This window comes from Corythoichthys intestinalis, chromosome 14 (genome assembly GCF_030265065.1).
Source record: "Corythoichthys intestinalis isolate RoL2023-P3 chromosome 14, ASM3026506v1, whole genome shotgun sequence".
NCBI lineage: Eukaryota > Metazoa > Chordata > Actinopteri > Syngnathiformes > Syngnathidae > Corythoichthys > Corythoichthys intestinalis.
The window spans coordinates 10,675,269-10,698,484 of record NC_080408.1 but is presented as its reverse complement, the minus strand read 5'-3'; the positions used below and the strand labels follow the sequence as shown (position 1 = coordinate 10,698,484).

General features: G+C 38.1%; 1 protein-coding gene across 10 annotated transcripts in view; it reads left to right on the top strand.

The window, feature by feature from the left end:
- Nucleotides 1-23,216, top strand: part of LOC130929666 (receptor-type tyrosine-protein phosphatase S-like) — a 311,121-nt gene that overhangs the window by 278,673 nt on the left and 9,232 nt on the right. For all 10 annotated transcript variants that reach the window (XM_057857028.1, XM_057857025.1, XM_057857027.1 and 7 more), the window contains 7 exons: nt 1,063-1,217; nt 3,263-3,548; nt 6,473-6,651; nt 12,517-12,643; nt 16,991-17,116; nt 22,007-22,161; nt 22,246-22,381. In XM_057857028.1, coding sequence (XP_057713011.1) covers nt 1,063-1,217; nt 3,263-3,548; nt 6,473-6,651; nt 12,517-12,643; nt 16,991-17,116; nt 22,007-22,161; nt 22,246-22,381 — 1,164 coding nt within the window. The remainder of the gene's footprint in view (nt 1-1,062; nt 1,218-3,262; nt 3,549-6,472; nt 6,652-12,516; nt 12,644-16,990; nt 17,117-22,006; nt 22,162-22,245; nt 22,382-23,216) is intronic.

Here is a 23,216-nt window from a genome sequence, read left to right as displayed (position 1 = left end):
ATCAGCAAGGGCATTGAAGATGAGATGTGGCTGGGTCTTTCAGCATGACAATGATCCCAAACACACAGCCAGGGCAACAAAGGAGTGGCTTCATAAGAAGCATTTCAAGGTCCTGGAGTGGCCTAGCCAGTCTCCAGATCTCAACCCCATAGAAAATCTGTGGAGGGAGTTGAAAGTCCGTGTTGCCTAACGACAGCCACAAAACATCACTGGTCTGTGATGAGATCTGCATGGAGGAATGGGCCAAAATACCAGCAACAGTGTGTGAAAAGCTTGTGAAGAGTTACAGAAAACGTTTGGCCTCTGTTATTGCCAACAAAGGGTACATAACAAAGTATTGAGATGAACTTTTGGTATTGACCAAATACTTATTTTCCACCTTGATTTGCAAATAAATTATTTAAAAATCAAACAATGTGATTTTCTAGTTTTTTTTTCTACATTCTGTCTCTCATGGATGAGGTTTACTCATGTTGACAATTCCAGGCCTCTCTAATATTTTCAAGTGGGAGAACTTGCACAATTAGTGGTTGACTAAATACTTATTCGCCCCACTGTATGTGAGCAGACCGTTTGCATACATGGTTGAAAAATTACGTGAGCAATAAATGATTGGAAAAATAATGAATTATAACCTTATTACATACCTCATTCACTGTACTGAAGCTGTGTGCTTGTGTTGTTGGCACTGTGTGAGCCCTATGTGATATGGCAGTGCCTTATTAGCACTTTAATCTTGCACTTGATCCAAAACAACTAATGTTTGCGTTATTTTGATTTCAACAATAAGTATATGGGTGCAATATAGGCACTTTTTCCATAACTTCAGTTGAAATTGTTCTCCTACTTTTATTTGGAAAACCTTAAAGTTGTTACATTTATCATTATTCACAATACAATTAGCCATAATACTGTATGTTAAGTCCACAACCGCATATATCGGTATTGGTGTGATATCGGCATCGGATCTTTGGAGTTGGACAATATCGGGATATCGGTTAAAAAGTCATTATCAGACAACTCTACGCGTTAACAAACACTTCTCTTACTATTTCACATCAGAGCGGCAGCAGTGAACGAAGAGAAGTGCGTCAGTTCCAGTTCACCGCCTGGCCAGATCATGGCGTTCCGGAGTACCCAACCCCGTTCCTCAACTTCCTGCGCAGGGTTAAGACCTGCAACCCTCCGGATGCCGGTCCCATTATCGCCCACTGCAGGTATCCGTGTGAACTATGGCTGAACAAAATTGGAAAAAACTGACATTGCGACTTTTCACAACGAGAAGAATTTTCACCAGATGACTTGAATAGCTCTGTTTGGGAAGACTTTGCTAAGGGGGTTCATCTGTGAATGATGAAGATTACGGTATATAAAAGGGATCCAGTAAGCCATCTCTCTGCACAAAATAGATGATTTATTTAATACTGTGTTTCACACTTCAACAAGGGCAAAAATATTAAACATTTTGAACACTAACAAAAATAAAAGAGCAGGTGCTCACACAGCCTAGAACAGTGTTTTTCAACCTTTACTGAGTCACGCCATGTTTTTACATTGGAAAAAATCTCACTACTAACCGAAAATGTTCCAGAATTACTTTCTGTATCGCAGATTAATTATAAAATAATTTCTCAATATTTATACCTACTTAGTGTGAAACCTGAGCCTATTAGATGAACACAAAGCCAATATCCTGGCAGGAATCTTCGTCAACAGCTGTCAGTCTGTTCTCTTTTTTTTTTTTTTTTTTTTCTATAGCAGTTAGGCTTAAAAAGCTAAGAATTATCAGACAGGAGGACTTTAGCATTGTCTTGAACCGCATTAGGGCCAAGAATCTCACAGACAATGGATTTGCAGGCAGGTAGTATTAAGGGCGCTGCCACAATGTGGGACTTTTTGGATTTAGCAATAAGTTCAGCAACAAGGTAACTGGCTTTGAGGGCTTTCTCCTTTACCTTTGTAGTTTTTCTCCCAAAAAAGTTGCCTGTTTCTCTGTTTTCATGAATGTGAACAAAATAGTCCATCGACTTGTTTTGAAGCAACAGGTGTTTCTTTCGAAGATGACCCTTAACTCATTTGCTCCCAAAAACGTATAAATACATTCCATTTTTAATTGTTTCAGTGTCCCAAAAACGTATTTATACGTCTTTTATGTTTTTGTTTTTGTTTTTCACAAGAGACATCTCTAGGTTCTCTAGGTGAACTTTGCTCCAAAGCACAACGCTCAATATCCAATTTAAAGCAATTAAACTGGCCACTGGAGGGCAGTAGCGCATTTGGTAAGAACTCATATCGGACCATGAAAGGAAATGAATGTAGAGAAATAGTCAGGAAACGGAAGTTGGAAGAAGTAAGAAGCGTGAGAAAAATGTGGAGAACGATGTAAAACACAAGGCACATGCCCCACACAAGTTCCCTAAGTGAATTCTGTTATGAGGAAGTGGTCACGACAAAAGAAAGATAAAAAAAAATCTATCTTGATGAGATAGGTGGCCACAACAGCGTCATCTCTCAGTTCAATAGTTTAGTTATGTGTAAATAAATGGTTAGTTTGCTATCAAAAGCTCTATTTGTCTTGTTGTTTGTTATTTTGTAGAATGAAAACATTGTTCAGATGTTTAGGATGTCACAAAAGCAAAAAATAGCTGTGTTAAAGTCAAAGTTATGTTTCAAATGTATGCTTTTACAAAAAGCTCAATTTCTCTGTTTTTTCATAGGAAATTGGAAAATTGCTCAATCTAAGCTATTTTCTAATGCTGATTTCTAAAGAATGGAAAAAGATATGAACAAACTTTTTTTCCTGCTGAAAGAAGATAGTCTAATCTTTCTTTGTGTGGGTTCCATGTTTATATAGCAATAGAACAGAATTTTCTGTGGGCCTTGCAAAATCAGTCAAAATCCAGTAAAACGGCCGGGAGCGAAGGGTGTTGCTCCGGTAAAAATGGCTGGGATAGGTCTAATCCAGTTCAAATGGATTGGACGTCTACTAGTGATAAACTCATTCCAATTCACAACAGAAGCTTGTTTTTCTGTTTATTAGTTTTTTGTAGAATATCCTAGAATGATTTCCTGACCAATGTATCGATAATCGTTGTATCGTCAGATCATCGTTATCGTGAGCTTTGTATCGCAAATCGTATCGTATCGTGAGGTACCAAGAGGTTCCCACTCCTAGTTCAAACGGTATTTTGTGCAGGCCTACCGTGAACGCAATAGAAATGTTCGGTTTTTCGCCCATCTTGACATTTTCCTCCTCTGCCAGCGCCGGCGTCGGCCGCACCGGCTGCTTCATCGTCATCGACGCCATGCTGGAGCGCATCCGACACGAGCGCACCGCCGACATCTACGGCCACGTCACCCTGATGCGCTCGCAGAGGAACTACATGGTGCAAACGGAGGACCAGTACAGCTTCATCCACGAGGCGCTGCTAGAGGCAGTGGCCTGCGGGAACACGGAGGTGGCGGCCAGGAGTCTGTACTCGTACATGCAGAAGCTGGCCAAGGTGGAAAGCGGCGAACACGTCACAGGCATGGAGCTGGAGTTTAAGGTACACTAACTGTGTGATTGGCCCCATGAACTTATTATTGAAAACACCTATCGACGGCAATTAGACGTCCAGATCGGTTTAATCTACAGTGTATCACAAAAGTGAGTACACCCTTCGCGTTTCTGCAGATATTTAAGTTATCTTTTCATGGGACAACACTGACAAAATGACACTTTGACGCAATGAAAAGTAGTCTGTGTGCAGCTTATATAATAAAGTTAATTTATTTTCCCCTCAAAATAACTCAAAATATAGCCATTAATATCCAAACCCCTGGCAACAAAAGTGAGCACACCCATTTAGAAACTACACCCTTAAATGTCCAACTTGAGTACTGCTTGTCATTTTCCCTCCAAAATGTCATGTGACTCGTTACAGGAGTGCTGTCAGCATTGCTGCAGAGATTGAAGAGATTGGGGGGGGGGGGGGGGGGTCATACCCACCATTCCCACCACCATGCTTGACTGTAGGCATGACACAATTATCCTTGTAACCCTAACCTGGTCGTCGCCACACATGCTTGTGAACCAAACAAATTAATCTTCGTCTCTTCAGACCATAGGACATGATTCCAGTAATCCATGTGCTTTGTTGACATTCAACAAATTTTGTTGTTTTGAGTATTTGCTTAATTAAAGTGGCGTTGTAATGGTTTATTTTGAAAGTGTTTACATTTAGTTTATAGATTAGGGTGGATACATTGCCCTCTGGTCTGCCTCATTTCACATGGCTGTGTCCAACTGCTCCCTGTTAAGACCAACATAAGCTAAGTTTTTGTTTGGGCTAATGTTTTTTAATGCATTCGTAATTTAGTTTATATGTATATTTAGCTGTTTTTGTGGGAATATGAGTCCGAACCATTTGTTAAGAGCATTGGTTAAAAAAAGTTAGCATTTTATAGCATTTAAACTAGCTGAATTTTGCTATGTAAGTTAGCCAATTAATCTTTTGTTGTACATAGATCCTCATTTATTTATTTATTTATACCGTTTGAGGCTCAGCTCAGGTATTTTAATTTTTCATGTTCCTTATCCGATTACTCGATTATTCGAATTAACTAGTTAATCGATTAATCGACGACTAAAATAATCGATAGCAGCAGCCCTAGTTGGAACAGTGGCAATCGGTCAAAGTGTGTCAGTTGTTGTTGCCAAACCGTAAATGTTGAAATAAGCCCAGCGGCACATGAATTTTTCTAAACATTTGAAAATCGGAACTAGTGCTGCAACGATTAATTGATTAACTTGAGTATTCAATTAGGAAAAAAAATTCGAATTGAATTTTGTTGTTTCGAGTATTTGCTTAATTAAAGTGGTGTTGTAATGGTTTATTTTGAAAGTGTTTACATTTAGTTTATAGATTAGGGTGATACATTGCCCTATTGTCTGCCTCATTTCACATGGCCGAATCCAACTGCTCCCTGTTAAGACCATCATAAGCTAAGTTTTTGTTTGGGCTAATGTTTTTTAATGCATTCGTAACTCAGTTTATATGTATATTTAGCTGTTTTTGTGGGAATACGAGTCCGAACCATTTGTTAAGAGCATTGGTTAAAAAAAAAAATTAACCTTTTTAGCGTTTAAGCTAGCAGAATTTTGCTATGTAAGTTAGCCTTTTGTTAGCCTAATCTTTTGTTGTACATAGTTCCTCATTTATTTATTTTTTTATACCGTATGAGGCTCAGCTCAGGTATTTTAATTTTTCATGTTCCTTATCCGATTACTCGATTATTTGAACTAACTAGATAATCGATTAATCGACGAGCAAAATAATCGATAGCTGCAGCCCTAGTTGGAACAGTGGCAATCGGTCAAAGTGTGTCAGTCGTTGTTGCCACAACCGTAAATGTTGAAATAAGCCCAGCGGCACATGAATTTTTTGAAACATTTGAAAATTGGAACTAGTGCTGCAACGATTAATCGATTAACTTGAGTATTCAATTAGGAAAAAAATTTCGAATTAAATTTTGTTTTTTCGAGTATTTGCTTAATTAAAGTGGTAAGGCAAGGCAAGGCAAGGCAAATTTATTTATATAGCACAATTCAACACAAGGCAATTCAAAGTGCTTTACATCACATGAAAACCATAAAAATCACATTTAAATCAACACAACGTAAAAACCAAGACAAAAGATCGCATTTAATCACAGAATAAAAATAAATAAATAAAAATAAAACAAAAATAGAAATAAAGCAAAAACTACTACTAATAATAATCATTGAAATCAGCAATGGAGATAAGCACAAGAGGAATAGAAAGTTGTAATGGTTTATTTTGAAAGTGTTTACATTTAGTTTATAGATTAGGGTGATACATTGCCCTATTGTCTGCCTCATTTCACATGGCCGAATCCAACTGCTCCCTGTTAAGACCAACATAAGCTAAGTTTTTGTTTGGGCTAATGTTTTTTAATGCATTCGTAACTTAGTTTATATGTATATTTAGCTGTTTTTGTGGGAATACGAGTCCGAACCATTTGTTAAGAGCATTGGTTAAAAAAAAAAATTAACCTTTTTAGCATTTAAGCTAGCAGAATTTTGCTATGTAAGTTAGCCTTTTGTTAGCCTAATCTTTTGTTGTACATAGTTCCTCATTCATTTATTTTTTTATACCGTTTGAGGCTCAGCTCAGGTATTTTAATTTTTCATGTTCCTTATCCGATTACTCGATTATTCGAACTAACTAGATAATCGATTAATCGACGACTAAAATAATTGATAGCTGCAGCCCTAGTTGGAACAGTGGCAATCGGTCAAAGTGTGTCAGTTGTGCAGTTTAGCGAAAAAAAGGCCGAAAAAAAATATACGTGATATAGCATCAGTCAGGTCACATTTTATTATTTGTAGCTTGTTTCTCTGCATTTTTTGGATTTACATCCAATCATTTTTTCTAAAAAAAATTGCTTAAATTTCCTCTCCTTGCAGCGACTGGCAAACACCAAAGCCCACACGTCCCGCTTCGTCACAGCCAACCTCCCTTGCAACAAATTCAAGAACCGGCTCGTCAACATCATGCCCTACGAGACAACCCGTGTGTGTCTCCAGCCAATCAGAGGCCTGGAGGGTTCCGACTATATAAACGCCAGCTACATCGACGGTTACAGGTATGTTTACTTGAAGGGAAACATTAATAGTACCTGGCCTGGTGTCCTCTGCCGATCGCTTGACGAGTGAACGGATCGGAAAGGTTTTCACCACAGTGCTTGCTCCTGTCAAATCACGTCAGCTCTACTTTTACCGCGTACACGTCTTCCACTCGCTGTCCATGTCAAAAGATTGAGGGTGAAGATGATTCAGGCATCCAGACTGCTTGGACACACGCTTTGAGTGTTCCACTTTTGGAGAAATGCTGTGCTTATAAAAAAAAAAAAAAAAAAAAATCAAGTACTGTTAGTATGTACGCTCATTATTCACAATATATGGTAATACAACAGCACAGGTTTTTTTTTTTTTTTTTTTTTTTTTTAATGTTAGAAAGATAATAAAGGTTAGTTTGGCTGTGAGGGCTAATGTGAGCGCTCTACCCAATGTTTTTGTTCACTTAGTTCTCATTTTCATGATAATAGAATAGTCATTCTAAATGGGTGGTATGAGTACCATTGGTTGTACTCGGGCTGCCTCTAGAGGTACACAAATGAATAACTGTCTCAGTACAATTCAGTTGTATTTAACTTATTAAGTGTATTTTAAGTGTACAGTCCCTGACAAAAGTCTTGTCGCTTATCCATTTTGTAGAAACAATTGCTAATAACCTGACTTTTAATTATTCAATTGGTTTCAGAAATGGCTCATGAAAGCTAAGACCTTCCCAAATGATGTTGAATGTACAAAAATATATTTGTTTCACTGAAAAAAAGATTGATCATTTAATGAAGACATAAAAGTTTAAAATTTTCACTGTTTTCTGAGTGAATCTCAGATCCATGCAGGCTCCAGTAGGTCTCCTGCAACATTTGAGGCGATGGTGGTGTAATTCAGTGGAAGCTTCATCTGAAAAATCCACCTTTTGCCACAAAACAGTGAAGTTTGGTGGTGGCAAAATCATGGTCTTGGGTTACATCCAGTATGGGGGTGTGCGAGAGATCTGCAGGGTGGAAGGCAACATAAATAGTCTAAAATATCAATAAATCTTAGCTGCCTCTTACATTCCTCACCATAAAAAGGGACAAAATCTACAGCAGGATGGTGCTCCATCACATACTTTATTCTCTACCTAAAAGTTCCTCAAGGCAAAGACGATCAAGATCCTCCAGGACTGGCCAGCCCAGTCACCAGACATGAACATCATTGAGCGTGTCTGGGGTAGGATGAAAGAGGAAGCATGGAAGACGAAACCCAATAATGTTGATGAACTCTGGGAGGCATGCAAGACTTGCTTTCTTTGATGTTCCTGATGACTTCATCAATAAATTGTATGAATCCTTGCCGAACCACATGGATGCAGTCCTTCAAGCCAATAGAAGTCATACAAAATATTAAATTTGGATCTCACAGGATACTTAATTCGCTTATGTTATGTAACATATTTTTGTATTTGAAGTACATTTTTTGTTCAATTTTCACACTACTTTCTATAGGCGACAAAACTTTGGTCTTGCCAAAATTTGACCTTTATGTCTTCAGTAGATGATAAATCTTTTTTCAGTGAAACAAATATATTTTTGTAGTTTCACCATCATTTGGGAGGGTCTTAGCTTTCGTATGAGCCATTTCTGAAACCAATTGAATAATTAAAAGTCAGGTTATTAGCAATTGTTTCTACAAAATGGATAAGCGACAAGACTTTTATCAGGGACGGTACAGTACAATTCAGTTTTATTTAACTTTTTAAGTGTAATGTTTTTGTATTTAAATATGGAAGTTTTATGGGTATTTATGGGTAAATAAATGTAACACTTTTTGTTATAAAGATTATGACTCTTTAAAACTTAGTTCTTCGATTTTGATTGTACAGGCAGTCCCCGGGTTACAAACGAGTTCCGTTCCTACGTTGGCGATGCAAACCGAATTTCCGCGCAAGTCGGAATTAACCCTTTAAGTACCTATACAGCAGACCCGGCTGCAGAAAGAAATTACAGGGAGGGCATTACATTTTTTGGGGGGGGCACACTTCTTCAATGTAAATTTAGCCGTAACAGTGGCGTTTTTACCCGTTATATTTTCTGATGATAGTGTCAGTCAGTGAAACTGCAGGAGGTGGCAGCGCTATCCCTTCATGTTGACTTTTGACCGCGTCTTTGTCATGGCTTGAGTTCGTCTTTAGTTTCTTGAAAAAAACACGGATGTCCATTCCAATTTGAATTAGCAACGGAGGAGCCGCTCAATCGCCATTTCTGTAACCGGAGCAATCCCTATCCAATCGCAGTACACAATGGCCGGCTACTCGGCCCGCCCCCCCTTATCTGTGATTGGCTAGAAATTGCCTACGTTCGCTGCTCTGATTGGTTGAATTGAATGACGAAAAATCAAGATAGGATGACTAGAGCAGTGTTTTTCAACCTTTTCTGAGTCACGGGACGTTTTTACATTGGAAAAAATCTCGCGGCACACCACACCAAAATGTTCCAAAATTACTTTCTGTATAGTATATTTAATTATAAAATAATTTCTCTGTATTTATACTTACTGAGTGTGAAACGTTTAGCAATTAGGCTTGAAAAACTATCAGACAGGGGACTTGAGCAATGCATTTAAGCACATCAGGGCTGGTCGTCTCGCTGACAATGGCTTTGCAGACAGGTAGTATTAACGTCTCTGCCACAGTTTGGGACTTTTGGGATTTAGCAACAAAGTAACTGGCTTTCAGGGCGTTCTTATTTACCTTTGTGGTTTTTCTCAAAAAAGTTGCCCATTTCTCTGTGTTTTCACGAAGGCGTAAAAAATAATCCATCGACTTGTTCTGAAGCGACGGGCGTTCATTTGGAGATGACGTTTAAGCCTGTATGGCGCCATGGCGCTAGATAGCCGCTCGTGTCGCGTTCAAGAACTGCTCGAATTTCTAGGCATCTCCCACCTAGCTGTCCTCGATAATGTGTTGGAATAAAACAAAGAGGGAGGATTAACGGTCGTCACATATGGATAAAATGGAAAGGACACTTTTGTATATATCGACTCTTGACGAGTCAAATAATGAACAGTAGAAGTGCTGGGGTCCACATTGTTACGGAGAGCAAGGTGGCTGATGACTAGAAATCCGAGCAGTTCTTGAACGCAACACGACTCATCTGCACACAACCGAGAACTTTTTCCCCATTTCTTCCTTCCTACTGCAACTTTGCCCGACGATGTTAAAAAAAAAAGCGACATTGGATAATTTCTCGCGGCACACCTGACGATGTCTCACGGCGGCGGCACAATCGGTTAAAAAACACTGAAATATATGGTTCATTCTCCCCGTGTGTGTGTGTTTTTGTGGAAGATTTCCAAAAAAAAAATTACACAATACAGTTTAATCGAGCTAGGGCGGGCACAGCCGTCCCTCAGGGCGGGCACGGCCCCCTAATGCCCGCCCATGCCGCCGGGTCTGCTATACAGTGATCACTCGCTACTTTGCGCTTCAAACTTGCGCGTCAGTCCAATGAGGATTTTTTTTCAATTAAAAAATAAATATATAAATACAGATAAGCTGTCCCAATCCGATCACGTAGTCTTACTCCCCCTTCTGCTCCTTTTCTTGGTAAGGTAGTGCACTGGAGTTGCTTATTGAAGTTAACGATGATTAACAGACGTTAAGGTTTGATCTTGCCAGAGATGCCTGGAAGCTGAAACTTCAAAGTGCCGCATGCGTCAGTCTTCGTGTAACTTGTTAAACAGTTGCTGTGGCAACTCATTGTGTGGAAGTGAGCAACTTGAGCGGATTTGAATGAACTCTCTCATTCAGTAAAGACGAGCATTTTCTACTTTATTGTTGTTTAAAAATAATTCGGTGGGACAGTAACATGTTTAAAACTTATCATAATTACATTTGAAGTGCTTAAAAAACATTCATATACAGTATATATATACATAAAAGTTTTATATCTTACTTTAATTAATTAATTATTTTTTTTCAATTAAACATGTCTTATATGTATCTCTTTCCAATGCTAAATCTGAAAAAAATACATTTACACACAAAATAAATTAAAAGCTATTTCTCTACTTCGCGGTTTTTCACTTATCGCGGCAAATTCTGCTCCCCATTAACCACGAAAATTGAGGGATTTGCTGTCATCACTATAATTTAATAACTTTCCAAAAAGTTCAAAAAATATTGTATTCTGTTTAATGATGGCGGATATACTGCCCTCTAGTGGTAGCATTGGGTCTGGCTGGACTGTCGCCTTATGACTGAGGAGCAGACTCATTTGACATGGGTAAAGGACAGCTGAGCTCTGGTTTGACAGAAGGCTGTAAGTAGGGTTGTTCCGATCATGTTTTTTTGCTCCCGATCCGATCCCGATCGTTTTAGTTTGAGTATCTGCCGATCCCGATATTTCCCGATCCGATTGCTTTTTTTTTTTTTGCTCCCGATTCAATCCCAATCATTCCCGATAATTTTTCCCGATCATATACATTTTGGCAATGCATTAAGAAAAAAATGAATAAAACTCGGACGAATATATACATTCAACATACAGTACATGAGTACTGTATTTGTTTATTATGACAATAAATCCTCAAGATGGCATTTACATTATTAACATTATTTCTGTGAGAGGGATCCACAGATAGAAAGACTTGTAATTCCTAAAGGATAAATGTGACTTTGTAAATTGTGACTAAATATTGCCATCTGGTGTATTTGTTGAGCTTTTAGTAAATGATACTGCAGCCATTTAACTTCTGCCCAAATGCATGATGGGAAGTGCAACCATGACTGTGCGTGGGGGCACCAAATGATATATCTTCTCTGCGTTGGGGAAGAACATAGGGTGTTAAGAAAATGATCAACTACTACCTTACTTCCCCACATTGCCTCCCACGTTATTTTTAATTGCTGAGAGAGGTGTTTGTTGGCTTTATCCACATAAAAAATGGCTCTAAAAGCTGTCAAAATTCTCTCTACTCATTATACGCTGCCTTTTAACGGTATCTATTGGTAAAACGGCGTCTTAATAGATTGAACGCGACAAGGCTAATTTAATCTACTGAATTTACATATTGATCACACTATATAGACGTTTGAACACCAGTTGTTTTGTGTCAAGTGTTTTATTTTTAAAAATCGTGTCGTTTTGAACATAAGTGTACGTATGCGTGTTACAGCTTTACAAATTGTCAAAAGTGAAGGAAGTAAAAAGCTTCAAAAAGCACAATTGTTTGATGTCTGTCAAGATAAACGACTTCACGTTTAGTGAGGACAGAACACGTCGTATTAATAAAGTAAAGTAAGAAATAAGATACTGTGAAGGACAATAAGGTACTGTTTATGCAACTTAGAAAAAAAAAAAAACTGGAGAAAAAATGGCAGACGAGACTCCGGCGCTGTAAAGTCGAAATCGTGAAAAGTCCAGTACGTCGTAACCCGGGGACTACCTGTATTTTCATATATTTCAATTGTTTTTCTTGTAAATTATTACATTTATTTGTGTTTAAGTCAAGTTTTTTATTCCAAATTTAGCCTTGTGTAGTGCTGCTTTGATTAGGATGTTTTAATATTAATTATTAATTTAATCACTTTTTATATACCTTATTATTTATTTATTGTTTTTTTTTTCCCTTTGGCAAAATGTGTGCGTTTAAAAAAAAAAAAAAAAAAAAAGGGCGTCTTCCTTGTAATATTACATTTTACAGTATGAGCTCATCTTTTTTTTTTTTTTTTTTTTTTTTTTATTGAACATTAAAACATTTTTACAACGTCTGTATTTTAATGTTGGTCATTAAGGTGGTACTTGAAAAGCCAATTACTTTTTCAGGCGGTACTTTGTCTCAATGGTTTGACGAGGAGTGTTTTAGAATGTTGTAAATTTTGCTTGTTGTTTTTTTAGGCAACAGAAAGGCTACATCGCCACCCAGGGTCCGCTGGCAGAGACCACAGAGGACTTTTGGCGGATGCTGTGGGAGCACAATTCAACTATTGTGGTCATGCTCACTAAACTGAGAGAGATGGGCAGGGTAAGGATATAACGTCCACGACTACTGTAAATCCAGTTGTGCAACCCCGAACGCTGATTCAGTGAGTTTCTAGGCTCCAGGAACATTATAACAACAGAAAAAACATCAAGCACTAATGGGAGCTCATTAGTGTTTACACATACATTAGCTACTAGTACACCTGCACAATCTAATGGGATCCAATACAAAAGCCTTGTCAGCAATTTCACCTTTTAAAACATAACCAAGCATTATTGTTTTGATTGACACATTCAGAAAGGTCAAATTTTAAATGCTGGTCTGGTTTTTTTTTTTTTTTTTTTTTTAATTATTATTATTTTTAAGTGGTGTAGTGTTAACATTTTTACTTTAGCCACATTCAAATATGAAGTTCCTTTCACATATATGTATATGGCGGAAAACACTCAGGTGACTTGAAGTTCCGCTCTGAGACCCCCAATTTAGCCAACTTTCAAAATTGTCCGATATGCATGTGTGATACATCTTTGGGAAGCTTAAAATCTCAATTTTCTGGGGGAAGAAAATTTTTGAACAGGAGGGCATTTAAAAAAAAAAAAAAATTGGTAACACTTTATAACAACTATCCGTTTTACTAGTTAATAGATCATTAGTAAACTGTTGATAAATGATTTATTGTTGATTTGTGAAGTATTTGTTAACAGTTTGTTAAGCATTTACAGGGTGTTCCAATATGGTTGACCCCATTCTAAATGCCCATGCTAGTTGATGGATCTTAATAAAACTGTATACACTTTATGTTGAAGGTCATACGTTTTATCGGTTAAATATACAAAGAAAAGTACAAATATTTGTTGGTTCCATGGCAGATTTTCATAAATGTGCAACATGAGCGCTGCCTGCAAAATGCCTTATCAAAATGCCTCTTCTTTTGAAGTGAACGGCATTTCTTAACCTGAAAAGATAGAAATGCCAAACGTTACACACAAAAATTTGAAACGTTTCGACACAAACTGTGTTTCAGGTTAAGAACAGCCTGTAAATGCTTAACAAACTGTTGACAAATATGGAGGGTGCCACTTTGTATACTCTTTGCTAAGCTGAGCTCGCATACCACGGTAACACATCGGCTATGAACAAACACTTGAAGCGCCGTCACCCAAGTGTAATTTTCGAAGACAACAAGAAACAACAAGCTAGCGGATTGTAAGCTTTCTAACGATTTTTTTTAATGGAAGTTGCCTTTATGTGCGTCGTATCAACGTGCATTTTTATTTAATAAAATAAATAATATAATTATATTATATATATTTAAAAATTATTATTAAATTTATTGGGATCATGGAAACTCCCACTTGGGAAAAATATATACATATTAGGGCTGTCAAACGATTAAAATATTTAATCGAGTTAATTACAGCTTAAAAATTAATTAATCGTAATTAATCGCAATTAATCGCAATTCAAACCATCTATAAAATATGCCATATTTTTCTGTAAATTATATATATATTCTGTAAAATAAATTGTTGGAATGGAAAGATAAGACACAAGATGGATATATACATTCAACATACGGTACATAAGGACTGTAGTGGGCATTTCACTCTACTGTCATTTAAATCTGTCTATGCTGTCCTCACTCCGAAGCGTCTACTTTTTCCAAAGCTAGACAGCTAGTGAACGACGCCTTAATAATCAGACTTCTTCCTTTTTCATCTGATTTATTAATAAAATGGCCTCAAAACATTGTCCTCTTTAGACTACAAAAAAAAAAGTACACAAGCATTGCATTAGCAGCAACGTTAGCTTAGCACGCTATACAGGTTCACTAAACATAAACAAAAAGCGTCTCATACAAAAAGTATATAACATTTCGCTTACTAACATAATACTGTATGTACATTCTTTACAACAACCATACTTACGGACAAATCTTGTCCAAGGATCATATAAGCACAACATTACAACGTACGCGTCAGCCCGAGACGTCGTGCAGCCATATTGAACTGGCAAGAAAACAATAAACCATGTCGCAAAGCGACCACAAGAGTTCGCTGTTAGACAGCACAAAAAGCCTTGCTGTAAAACTTACCAAAAGGCAGAATACTGTCTGAACGGGACATGTGCGTTAATTGCGTCAAATATTTTAACGTGATTAATTTAAAAAATTTATTACCGCCTGTTAACGTGATAATTTTGACAGCCCTAATATATATATATATATATATATATATATATATATATATATATATATATATATATATATATTAGGGGTGCAACGGTTCAGTTAGCCCACGGTTCGGTTTGAACCCCGGTTTTGGGGTTTCGGTTCGGTTTCGGTTTGCGTTTTGCTTTTTTTTTTTTTTTTTTTTTTTTTTTTAACTGCCTTTATTTTGCTTTTTAAAAAATGAAATAAACACTTAAAATGTAAACATTTTCGACTGTTGAAATGCCTCTTAGCTCTTTGGCTAGTGTAGTGATTGACTACTGAAATACACACTCAGTAGTAAAAAAGTTACTTGGCAAAGTAACTGGTGATTGCTTTCATGTTTTTTTTTTCCATTAAAAAAAGACAAAACAAAAAAAAAAACATAGTAACCTTTGCTATGTTTGGAGGTCATTTAATGTTGTGAATCACCCGTTAAAGTTGATAAAATTGTTCCCGTTTGTGCATTAGTTCCCTTCTGTCTACTTTCGACATGTGAAAATTTTAAAACTGTTTCATCCTTTAAAGATAGACTCAAGTCAAGATTTTGCCGATTTAGGAGTATTTTAGATAAAAAGTTGCTTAGGTTCGCTCGTAAGGTTGACTACAACAGAGCCTTTCTGAGAAGTTTACTGCTCTAAAATGGCGACTGTTTACTAACGCTACCGAGTCTGTCATTTCGCATGTAGTTCTATATGCATGAGACATCTAGGCGTAGATTGTATGTTGTCGGCTAAGTCAGGTAATATTGGCGCCACCTAGCCTAGCATCGCGTTTGCTACAGCGTCTCAACAAACTCTTTCCTCTCCGAGTCTCTGACTTTTCTCGCGTCATTCAAGCAACGCATTGTCTCGTTGCAGAAACGGTGACCAGATCCGAACGGATGAAAAAAAAAAACGTAATGCACGAAAAACGTGCAGATTTTGAACGTAATCTACGTCGTACACATTCAAAAACGAGTGCTCACTTGTACAAATTACGACGAGACCGTACAACTTGAAAGGTATGAATTATAGTGGACCGTCACAGTTAGGTAGTAGCACTCTGTAGCACGGGACGTCCAACTTCCAACTATCAGTGGTCAGGGCGAAACTATGTGCTTTAGCGAAATCATCTTCGATGGCTTTGCGTGCCATTTCATAAATGTCGGGGATTACGTTGTTGGAGAAATATGTCCGCGAGGGAACAATGTAACGCGGGTCAAGCGTTGCAAATACATTAACGAAGCCCGCCGTGTGTTTTCACTGGTGTCATCTTCAGGGTTGTCCTACCCTGAGAAAGTGATACCTGTGGGTGATGCCGGCTGAGGTGCCGGAGTCATGTTATAAAAGTGTTGCCATTAGCATGGGGAACAAGCGCTCAGCAATGCTTGCAATTTTTTCTTCTTCAATATTTTCTCTCCCTCCGCATTGTAATCCACCGGGAAACCAAAATGTTGCCACACCGCAGATTTGAAAGAAGCCGGTGCTTCCTCCTCGGTCTCTCCACTCCTCCGCTCGCCATAGTTATTTGTTTTAATTCTTGTTTCACTTTCACTTCGCTCGTAAGCGAGAGAGGGCGTTACTCGGCTTCTATTACACAGGTGCTTGACAGCGATCCGACATTTACTTGCGGGGCGGGAATTTCTCCACACTGGTGCTTCATGTCACACACAGGCACACAGAGCTCGATCAATTCATTCCATAAGCGTTCGGAATACATAAATTGCAAAACCGAAAAGGCGCGGTTCATAAAGGCGTATTGAACCGTGCAGGGCGAACCGAACGGTTCGGCTTTGACCCGCAAACCGTTGCACCGCTAATATATATATACTGTATATATATGTACTTTTGTAAATATCATTGCACAGTATGCAAAGGCTAGATAAATATGCTAGACAAAATAGCATGAATTTTTCCAAGTCAAAGTTTTTTTTTTAAGAAGTTCACAGATGACCGAGGTGTGGTTGCATTCAGTGGACACGCTTACAAAATTTTGATGCTTCGTTTTATGTGCTTGACGATTTTATTAATCATTTCATTTTGGCGGGGTTATTATCAACGCTCATCTCTGTGATACATCACATTTAGAGGAATTAGCGGGTGACAAGTTATCTAAATATTAGCTCCACAGTATACACACAATCCCACAAATGCATCCCAAGTACTAACATTAATGCTTGTGCTTGTGTTACATTTCAGGAGAAGTGTCACCAGTACTGGCCCGCTGAGCGCTCCGCCAGGTACCAGTACTTTGTGGTGGACCCCATGGCCGAGTACAACATGCCCCAGTACATCCTTCGGGAATTCAAAGTAACAGACGCCAGGGTGGGTGCATGTTCTGCTTGTTTCAATTCTTCTGTGCATGTTGGCTATTCTGTGTTCGCACCCTATCAACGGTGTCCTATCGACCCCTGTTAACTCATTTGTATGTAAATGCGCGTATCACAACAAGCCACCTGAGATTACTCATTGAGGCATCCAACGATAGTTGACAGCTCGTGTGTTTGTCGCCGCACGTTCATGTGTGCGCACGAGTGCCAGTCATTGATAAATCCGGTTAAGACGGTCCTGCCCAGACGCCACTTGGACAGATGCTCTATTGATCTCCATTAAAGAGGAGTCAGAAAGGCTGAGCGTCGGGGAGAAGATGTTCAGTGTGGCTGACAATAGCAGACGTTTCAGCCGAAAGTTCACTACAGCCACTGATCCGGGGTCAGATAGCTGTAATCATTAGAAGCGAGAAAGGAAATTGCCACCCGCTGTCTCACTAACCAATTGCTTGGTGAAAATACCGTTTTTACTCATGATAGGCAGCGATTCTGTTTCTGCAGCTCCGATAAATCTCTTCAAACTGACATTCATTGTTGTCACACTTATGCTTTTATGATTACGTATAATCTAGGGCTGTCAAAATTAGCGCGTTAACGGGCGGTAATTAATTTTTTTAATTAATCACGTTCAAATATTTGACGCAATTAACGCACATGCCCCGCTCAAACAGATTAAAATGACAAAACAGGGTCATGTGCACTTGTTACTTGTGTTTTGTCGCCCTCTGCTGGCGCTTGGGTGCGACTCATTTTATGACCATGAGAATTGTGTAATTATTGACATCAACAATGGCGACCTACTAGTTTATTTTTCGATTGAAAATTTTACAAATTTGATTAAAACGAAAACATTAAGAGAGGTTTTAATATAAAATTTCTATAACTTGTATAAACAATTATATTTTAAGAACTACAAGTCTTTCTATCCATGGATCGCTTTAACCGAATGTTGATAATGTTAATGCCATTTGTTGATTTATTGTTATAATAAACAAATACAGTACTTATGTACCGTATGTTGAATGTATATATCTATCTTGTGTCTTATCTTTCCATTCCAACAATAATTTACAGAAAAATATGGCATATTTTAGAGATGGTTTGAATTGCGATTAATTAAGATTAATTACGATTAATTAATTTTTAAGCTGTAATTAACTCGATTAAAAATTTTAATCATTTGACAGCCCTAGTATAATCATAAGCTGATTTTAGGGGGGGGGGGGGCAGAGGGGCCAGCCCCCCCCCCCCCCGGTGGCTTAAAAGTGTCATTGCATGTAATTGCCTTTCCTATATATATGAAAGTTGTAAAGCAATAAAACTACAACAAAAATGAATGAAATGAACAAAAAAAAATTTATGATGGGTCAAAATTATTTTTCGAAAAGATTATGTGACTAGCAACTTAGACGGTCCATTTGCTTTGCATATAATTTCCCCCCAAAAAATTAGGGGAGGGCAATTTTATTTTTCAAATGATTTTTTTCTTTGATTGAAGCAACTTTTTTTGGAGATTGAATGATTTAGACACAAATGTCCTACCCATAATATGGCCCAAACACAAAAAGGATTTCTTCAATCAAAAGGCAACTTTTTCAATGAAAAATTAAGTGTTCAAATGCAAATTTTTCAATCTCAAATATTTTTTCGCATTCAAAAACTTTTTTATGAATGCAATTTTTCTTTTTTTTTTTTTTTTTGATTGAATTGCTTTTTGAAAATATCTTTTTTTGAAGCAACTAATTTTTTGATTGAATAATAAAGACAAAAATGTCCTAGCCAAAATGTGGCACAAATCACAAATCAAAATTACTTCAATTAAACAAAAAAAAAAAAAAAAAAAAAAAATTAAAATAAAAGAAAAATAGCTTCACATGCATTTTTTTTTTTTTTTTTTTTGAGTTTCGGGGTTGAAAATATATATTTTGATTGAATCAACATTTTTTTTTGATTGAATAATAAAGACACAAATGTACCTCCATTTGGCTCTGCCCAGGGGATACAATTTTTGACTGGGGTAACTACATTGGCACGACACCGGAGGGCGTACCATATTCAATGGATGACAATCTTAGTGAAAAGTATTGCCGAAGCAGCCTGATTTAAAATTCCTCTCAAGAATGTTTCGAAACAAAAAACGCAGATTTTCAACTTATTATTATAAATATTCTTGTAAGTTAATTTTATTGCTGACACTGCATTTCTGGGTCATCAACATGTTGTGCCCCCCCCACCCCGCCCCGCCCCAAAATTCGAACTCCCCCTGTGTGTATAATTTGATTATATTAAACACCGGCAGGTGTGTTTGCCCACATTTATCAACAATGCTGACATCTGTTCCATTACTCATAAGCAATTTGAGTTCACCCAATTTACAACTTCATCTTCAGTGATGTGCATTCATCGCGGATTGCTTGTCTTTCTGCTCCTTTGGAATGTGCTCGACCTTTTCTAGAACAGGGAACACTGAGCTCCAAAGGGTCTGATTGGTTCTGACAAACAGCAATTTGCATTCATGTGCTGTGGTTGAGCTGTTTTTTTTTTTTTTATGGTTTAGAGCAGGGGTCGGCAAACCAAAATGTGGAAAGAACCATATTGGAGCCGAAAAAAAATAAAAGCCTGATATAAGCTTTATTATGAAGGCAACATATGAAATATCTACAGGGATTGGACAAAATGAAGGGCTTAGGTTTGGTCTCAATTTTGGTAGGGACGATATAACAGCATAATCTGCTTGTACACTTTTTGCTGGGGACGGGACATTAATAATGGTAGGGTCAATTCTATCCTTACAGTATATGGGAAGACAATCTAAATGACCTACAGTGGGGCAAATAAGTATTTAGTCAACCACTAATTGTTATTAGAGAGGCCTGTAATTGTCAGCATGGGTAAACCTCAACCATGAGAGACAGAATGTGGAAAAAAAAAAAACACAAAATCACATTGTTTGATTAAAAAATATATATATATTTGCAAATTATGGTGGAAAATAAATATTTGGTCCATACCAAATGTTCATCTCAATACTTTGTTATGTACCCTTTGTTGGCAATAACGAAGGCCAAACGTTTTCTCTTCAAAAGCTTTTCACACACTGTTGCTGGTATTTTGGCCCATTCCTCTATGCAGATCTCCTCTAGAGCAGTGATGTTTTGGGGCTGTCGTTGGGCAACACAGACTTTCAACTCCCTCCACAGATTTTCTGTGGGGTTGAGATCTGGACACTGGCTAGGCCACTCCACGACCTTAAAATGATTCTTACGAAGCCACTCCTTTGTTGCCCTAGCTGTGTGTTTGGGATCATTGTCATGCTGAAAGACCCAGCCACGTCTCATCTTCAATGCCCTTGCTGATGGAAGGAGATTTTTACTCAAAATCTCTCCATACATGGCCCCATTCATTCTTTCCTTTACACAGATCAGTCGTCCTGGTCCCTTTGCAGAAAAACAGCCCTAAAGCATGATGTTTCCACCCCCATGCTTCACAGTGGGTATGGTGTTCTTCAGATGCAATTCAGTATTCTTTCTCCTCCAAACATGAGAACCTGTGTTTCTAGCAAAAAGTTCTATTTTGGTTTCATCTGACCATAACACATTCTCCCAGTCCTCTTCTGGATCATCCAAATGCTCTCTAGCGAACCGCAGACGGGCCTGGACGTGTACTGGCTTCAGCAGGGGGACACGTCTGGCAGTGCAGGATTTGAGTCCCTGGCGGTGCATTGTGTTACTGATAGTAGCCTTTGTTACTGTGGTCCCAGCTCTCTGTAGGTCATTCATTAGGTCCCCCGAGTGGTTCTGGGATTGTATCTCACCGTTCTTGTCATCGTTTTGACGCCACGGGGTGAGATCTTGCATGGAGCCCCAGATCGAGGGAGCTTATCAGTGGTCTTGTATGTCTTCCATTTTCTACTAATTGCTCCCACAGTTGATTTCTTTACACCAAGCGTTTTACCTATTACAGATTCAGTCTTCCCAGCCTGGTGCAGGTCTACAATTTTGTCTCTGGTGTCCTTCGACAGCTCTTTGGTCTTGGCCATAGTGGAGTTTGGAGTGTGACTGACTGAGCTTGTGGACAGGTGTCTTTTATACCAATAATGAGTTAAAACAGGTGCCATTAATACAGGTAACGAGTGGAGCCTCGTTAGACCTCGTTAGAAGAAGTTAGACCTCTTTGACAGCCAGAAATCTTGCTTGTTTGTAGGTGACCAAATATTTATTTTCCACCATGATTTGCAACTAAATTCTTTAAAAATCAAACAATGTGATTTTCTGGGTTTTTTCCACATTCTGTCTCTCATGGTTGAGGTTTACCCATGTTGACAATTACAGGCCTCTCTAATCTTTTCAAGTAGGAGAACTTGCACAATTGGTGGTTGACTAAATACTTATTTGCCCCACTGTATATAACTGAAGTCATTATATAATGCAAAAAAGGTTGCTTAAAAGTTGGTGGGGACAATTTGAGCATCCTGAAAATTTTGTAGTAGTGTTTTGTCCCTACCAACCCTATGCAAACCTGCGCCCTTGGACAAAATAACGGAAACACCTTTTAAAAAATCAACAAAAAATATTTTATTTTGGTGCAGATCCGCCTTTTGCAGCAATTACAGTCTCAATTCTCAGAGGTATTTATCCATACACCTTGTGAATTGTTTCCAAAGGAATTTTAAGCTATTCTTCAGTTAGAATACCCTCTAACTCTTTTAGAGACGACGATGGTGGAAATCAACTTCTAATTCAGTCTCTAAAACTGACCATAAATGCTCAATAATTTTGAGGTCGGGGGACGTGCCAAAGTTCTAAAGTTGATTTGAAAAAATGTTATAGGATATAACTGTACAGGGTTTAACATCGATCACATGGACATTTTTCCCTACATTCAGGACGGCCAATCGCGAACAGTCCGTCAGTTCCAGTTCACTGACTGGCCTGAGCAAGGTGTGCCCAAATCTGGTGAGGGCTTCATCGATTTCATTGGTCAAGTTCACAAAACTAAAGAGCAGTTTGGCCAGGATGGACCAATCAGTGTTCACTGCAGGTGAGAAGACATTCTAGCCTCCTTTTTTGCAGTACACGGGCTGCTAGTCTCCTTTAGACAATTGTTTTTTTGTTGTTGTTGTAGTGCTGGCGTTGGTCGGACAGGGGTCTTCATCACTCTGAGCATTGTGCTAGAGAGGATGCGCTATGAAGGAGCAGTGGACATCTTCCAGACTGTCAAAATGCTGCGGACACAGAGACCAGCCATGGTGCAGACTGAGGTACAACGGCGTGTTCTTCTATTCATATGTAATTTGTATTTATGATTGCAGTGGATGGCGTTTTTCTTTTGAATGAAGCAAGCTGCTTCATTGTCACAAAGATAACATTCGTGAAATCAAATAACGTCTTCTCAATGGAGTAGGAAATCGTACAAAAACCCATGAATTGAATGAATCTGTACAGATGTCGACTCTTTACAAAACATGAAAAAATTCCACAAATTATTCCACAAACATGGTTGGCATGCCACGGATTTCATCTATTCAACGCAGAAAATTTCATTTCCCTCAAGTAAACATCAAGTAAACTGTACTACTTTGACATTTTCAAGACATTTTCAGTCACTTTCCACGAACAACTATCAAACTTTAGCTCCTCCTCTAATGATAGCGATCCTGGAGCAATGAAATGTTGCCTTTCCTTGACAAACAAAAACGTCTCGGCAAAATGTTTATGATCAAAATACTAATTTTAAAGGCAGGGTTGCTATAGGATGGAAGCGTTGCATTATTTCAGGTTTCAGATTATCCCTATTTGTGACTGAGAACATGTTATCAATACAAAATGAAAATCGTTAATGAGTAATAAATGACTTAAAAATAGGGCTGTCAAAATTATCGCGTTAACGGGTGGTAATTAATTTTTAAAATTAATCTCGTTAAAATATTTGACGCATTTAACGCACATGCCCCGCTCAAAAAGATTAAAATGACAGCACAAATTAAAATTAAATGCCATTGAAAATGAATGTGAAATTTTGACGTCCATGGCCGTCAATGACCTCTGACTAAATTGGTCTCAATTTAACAGCAGGGCCAAAAACCAAAAGTGGTT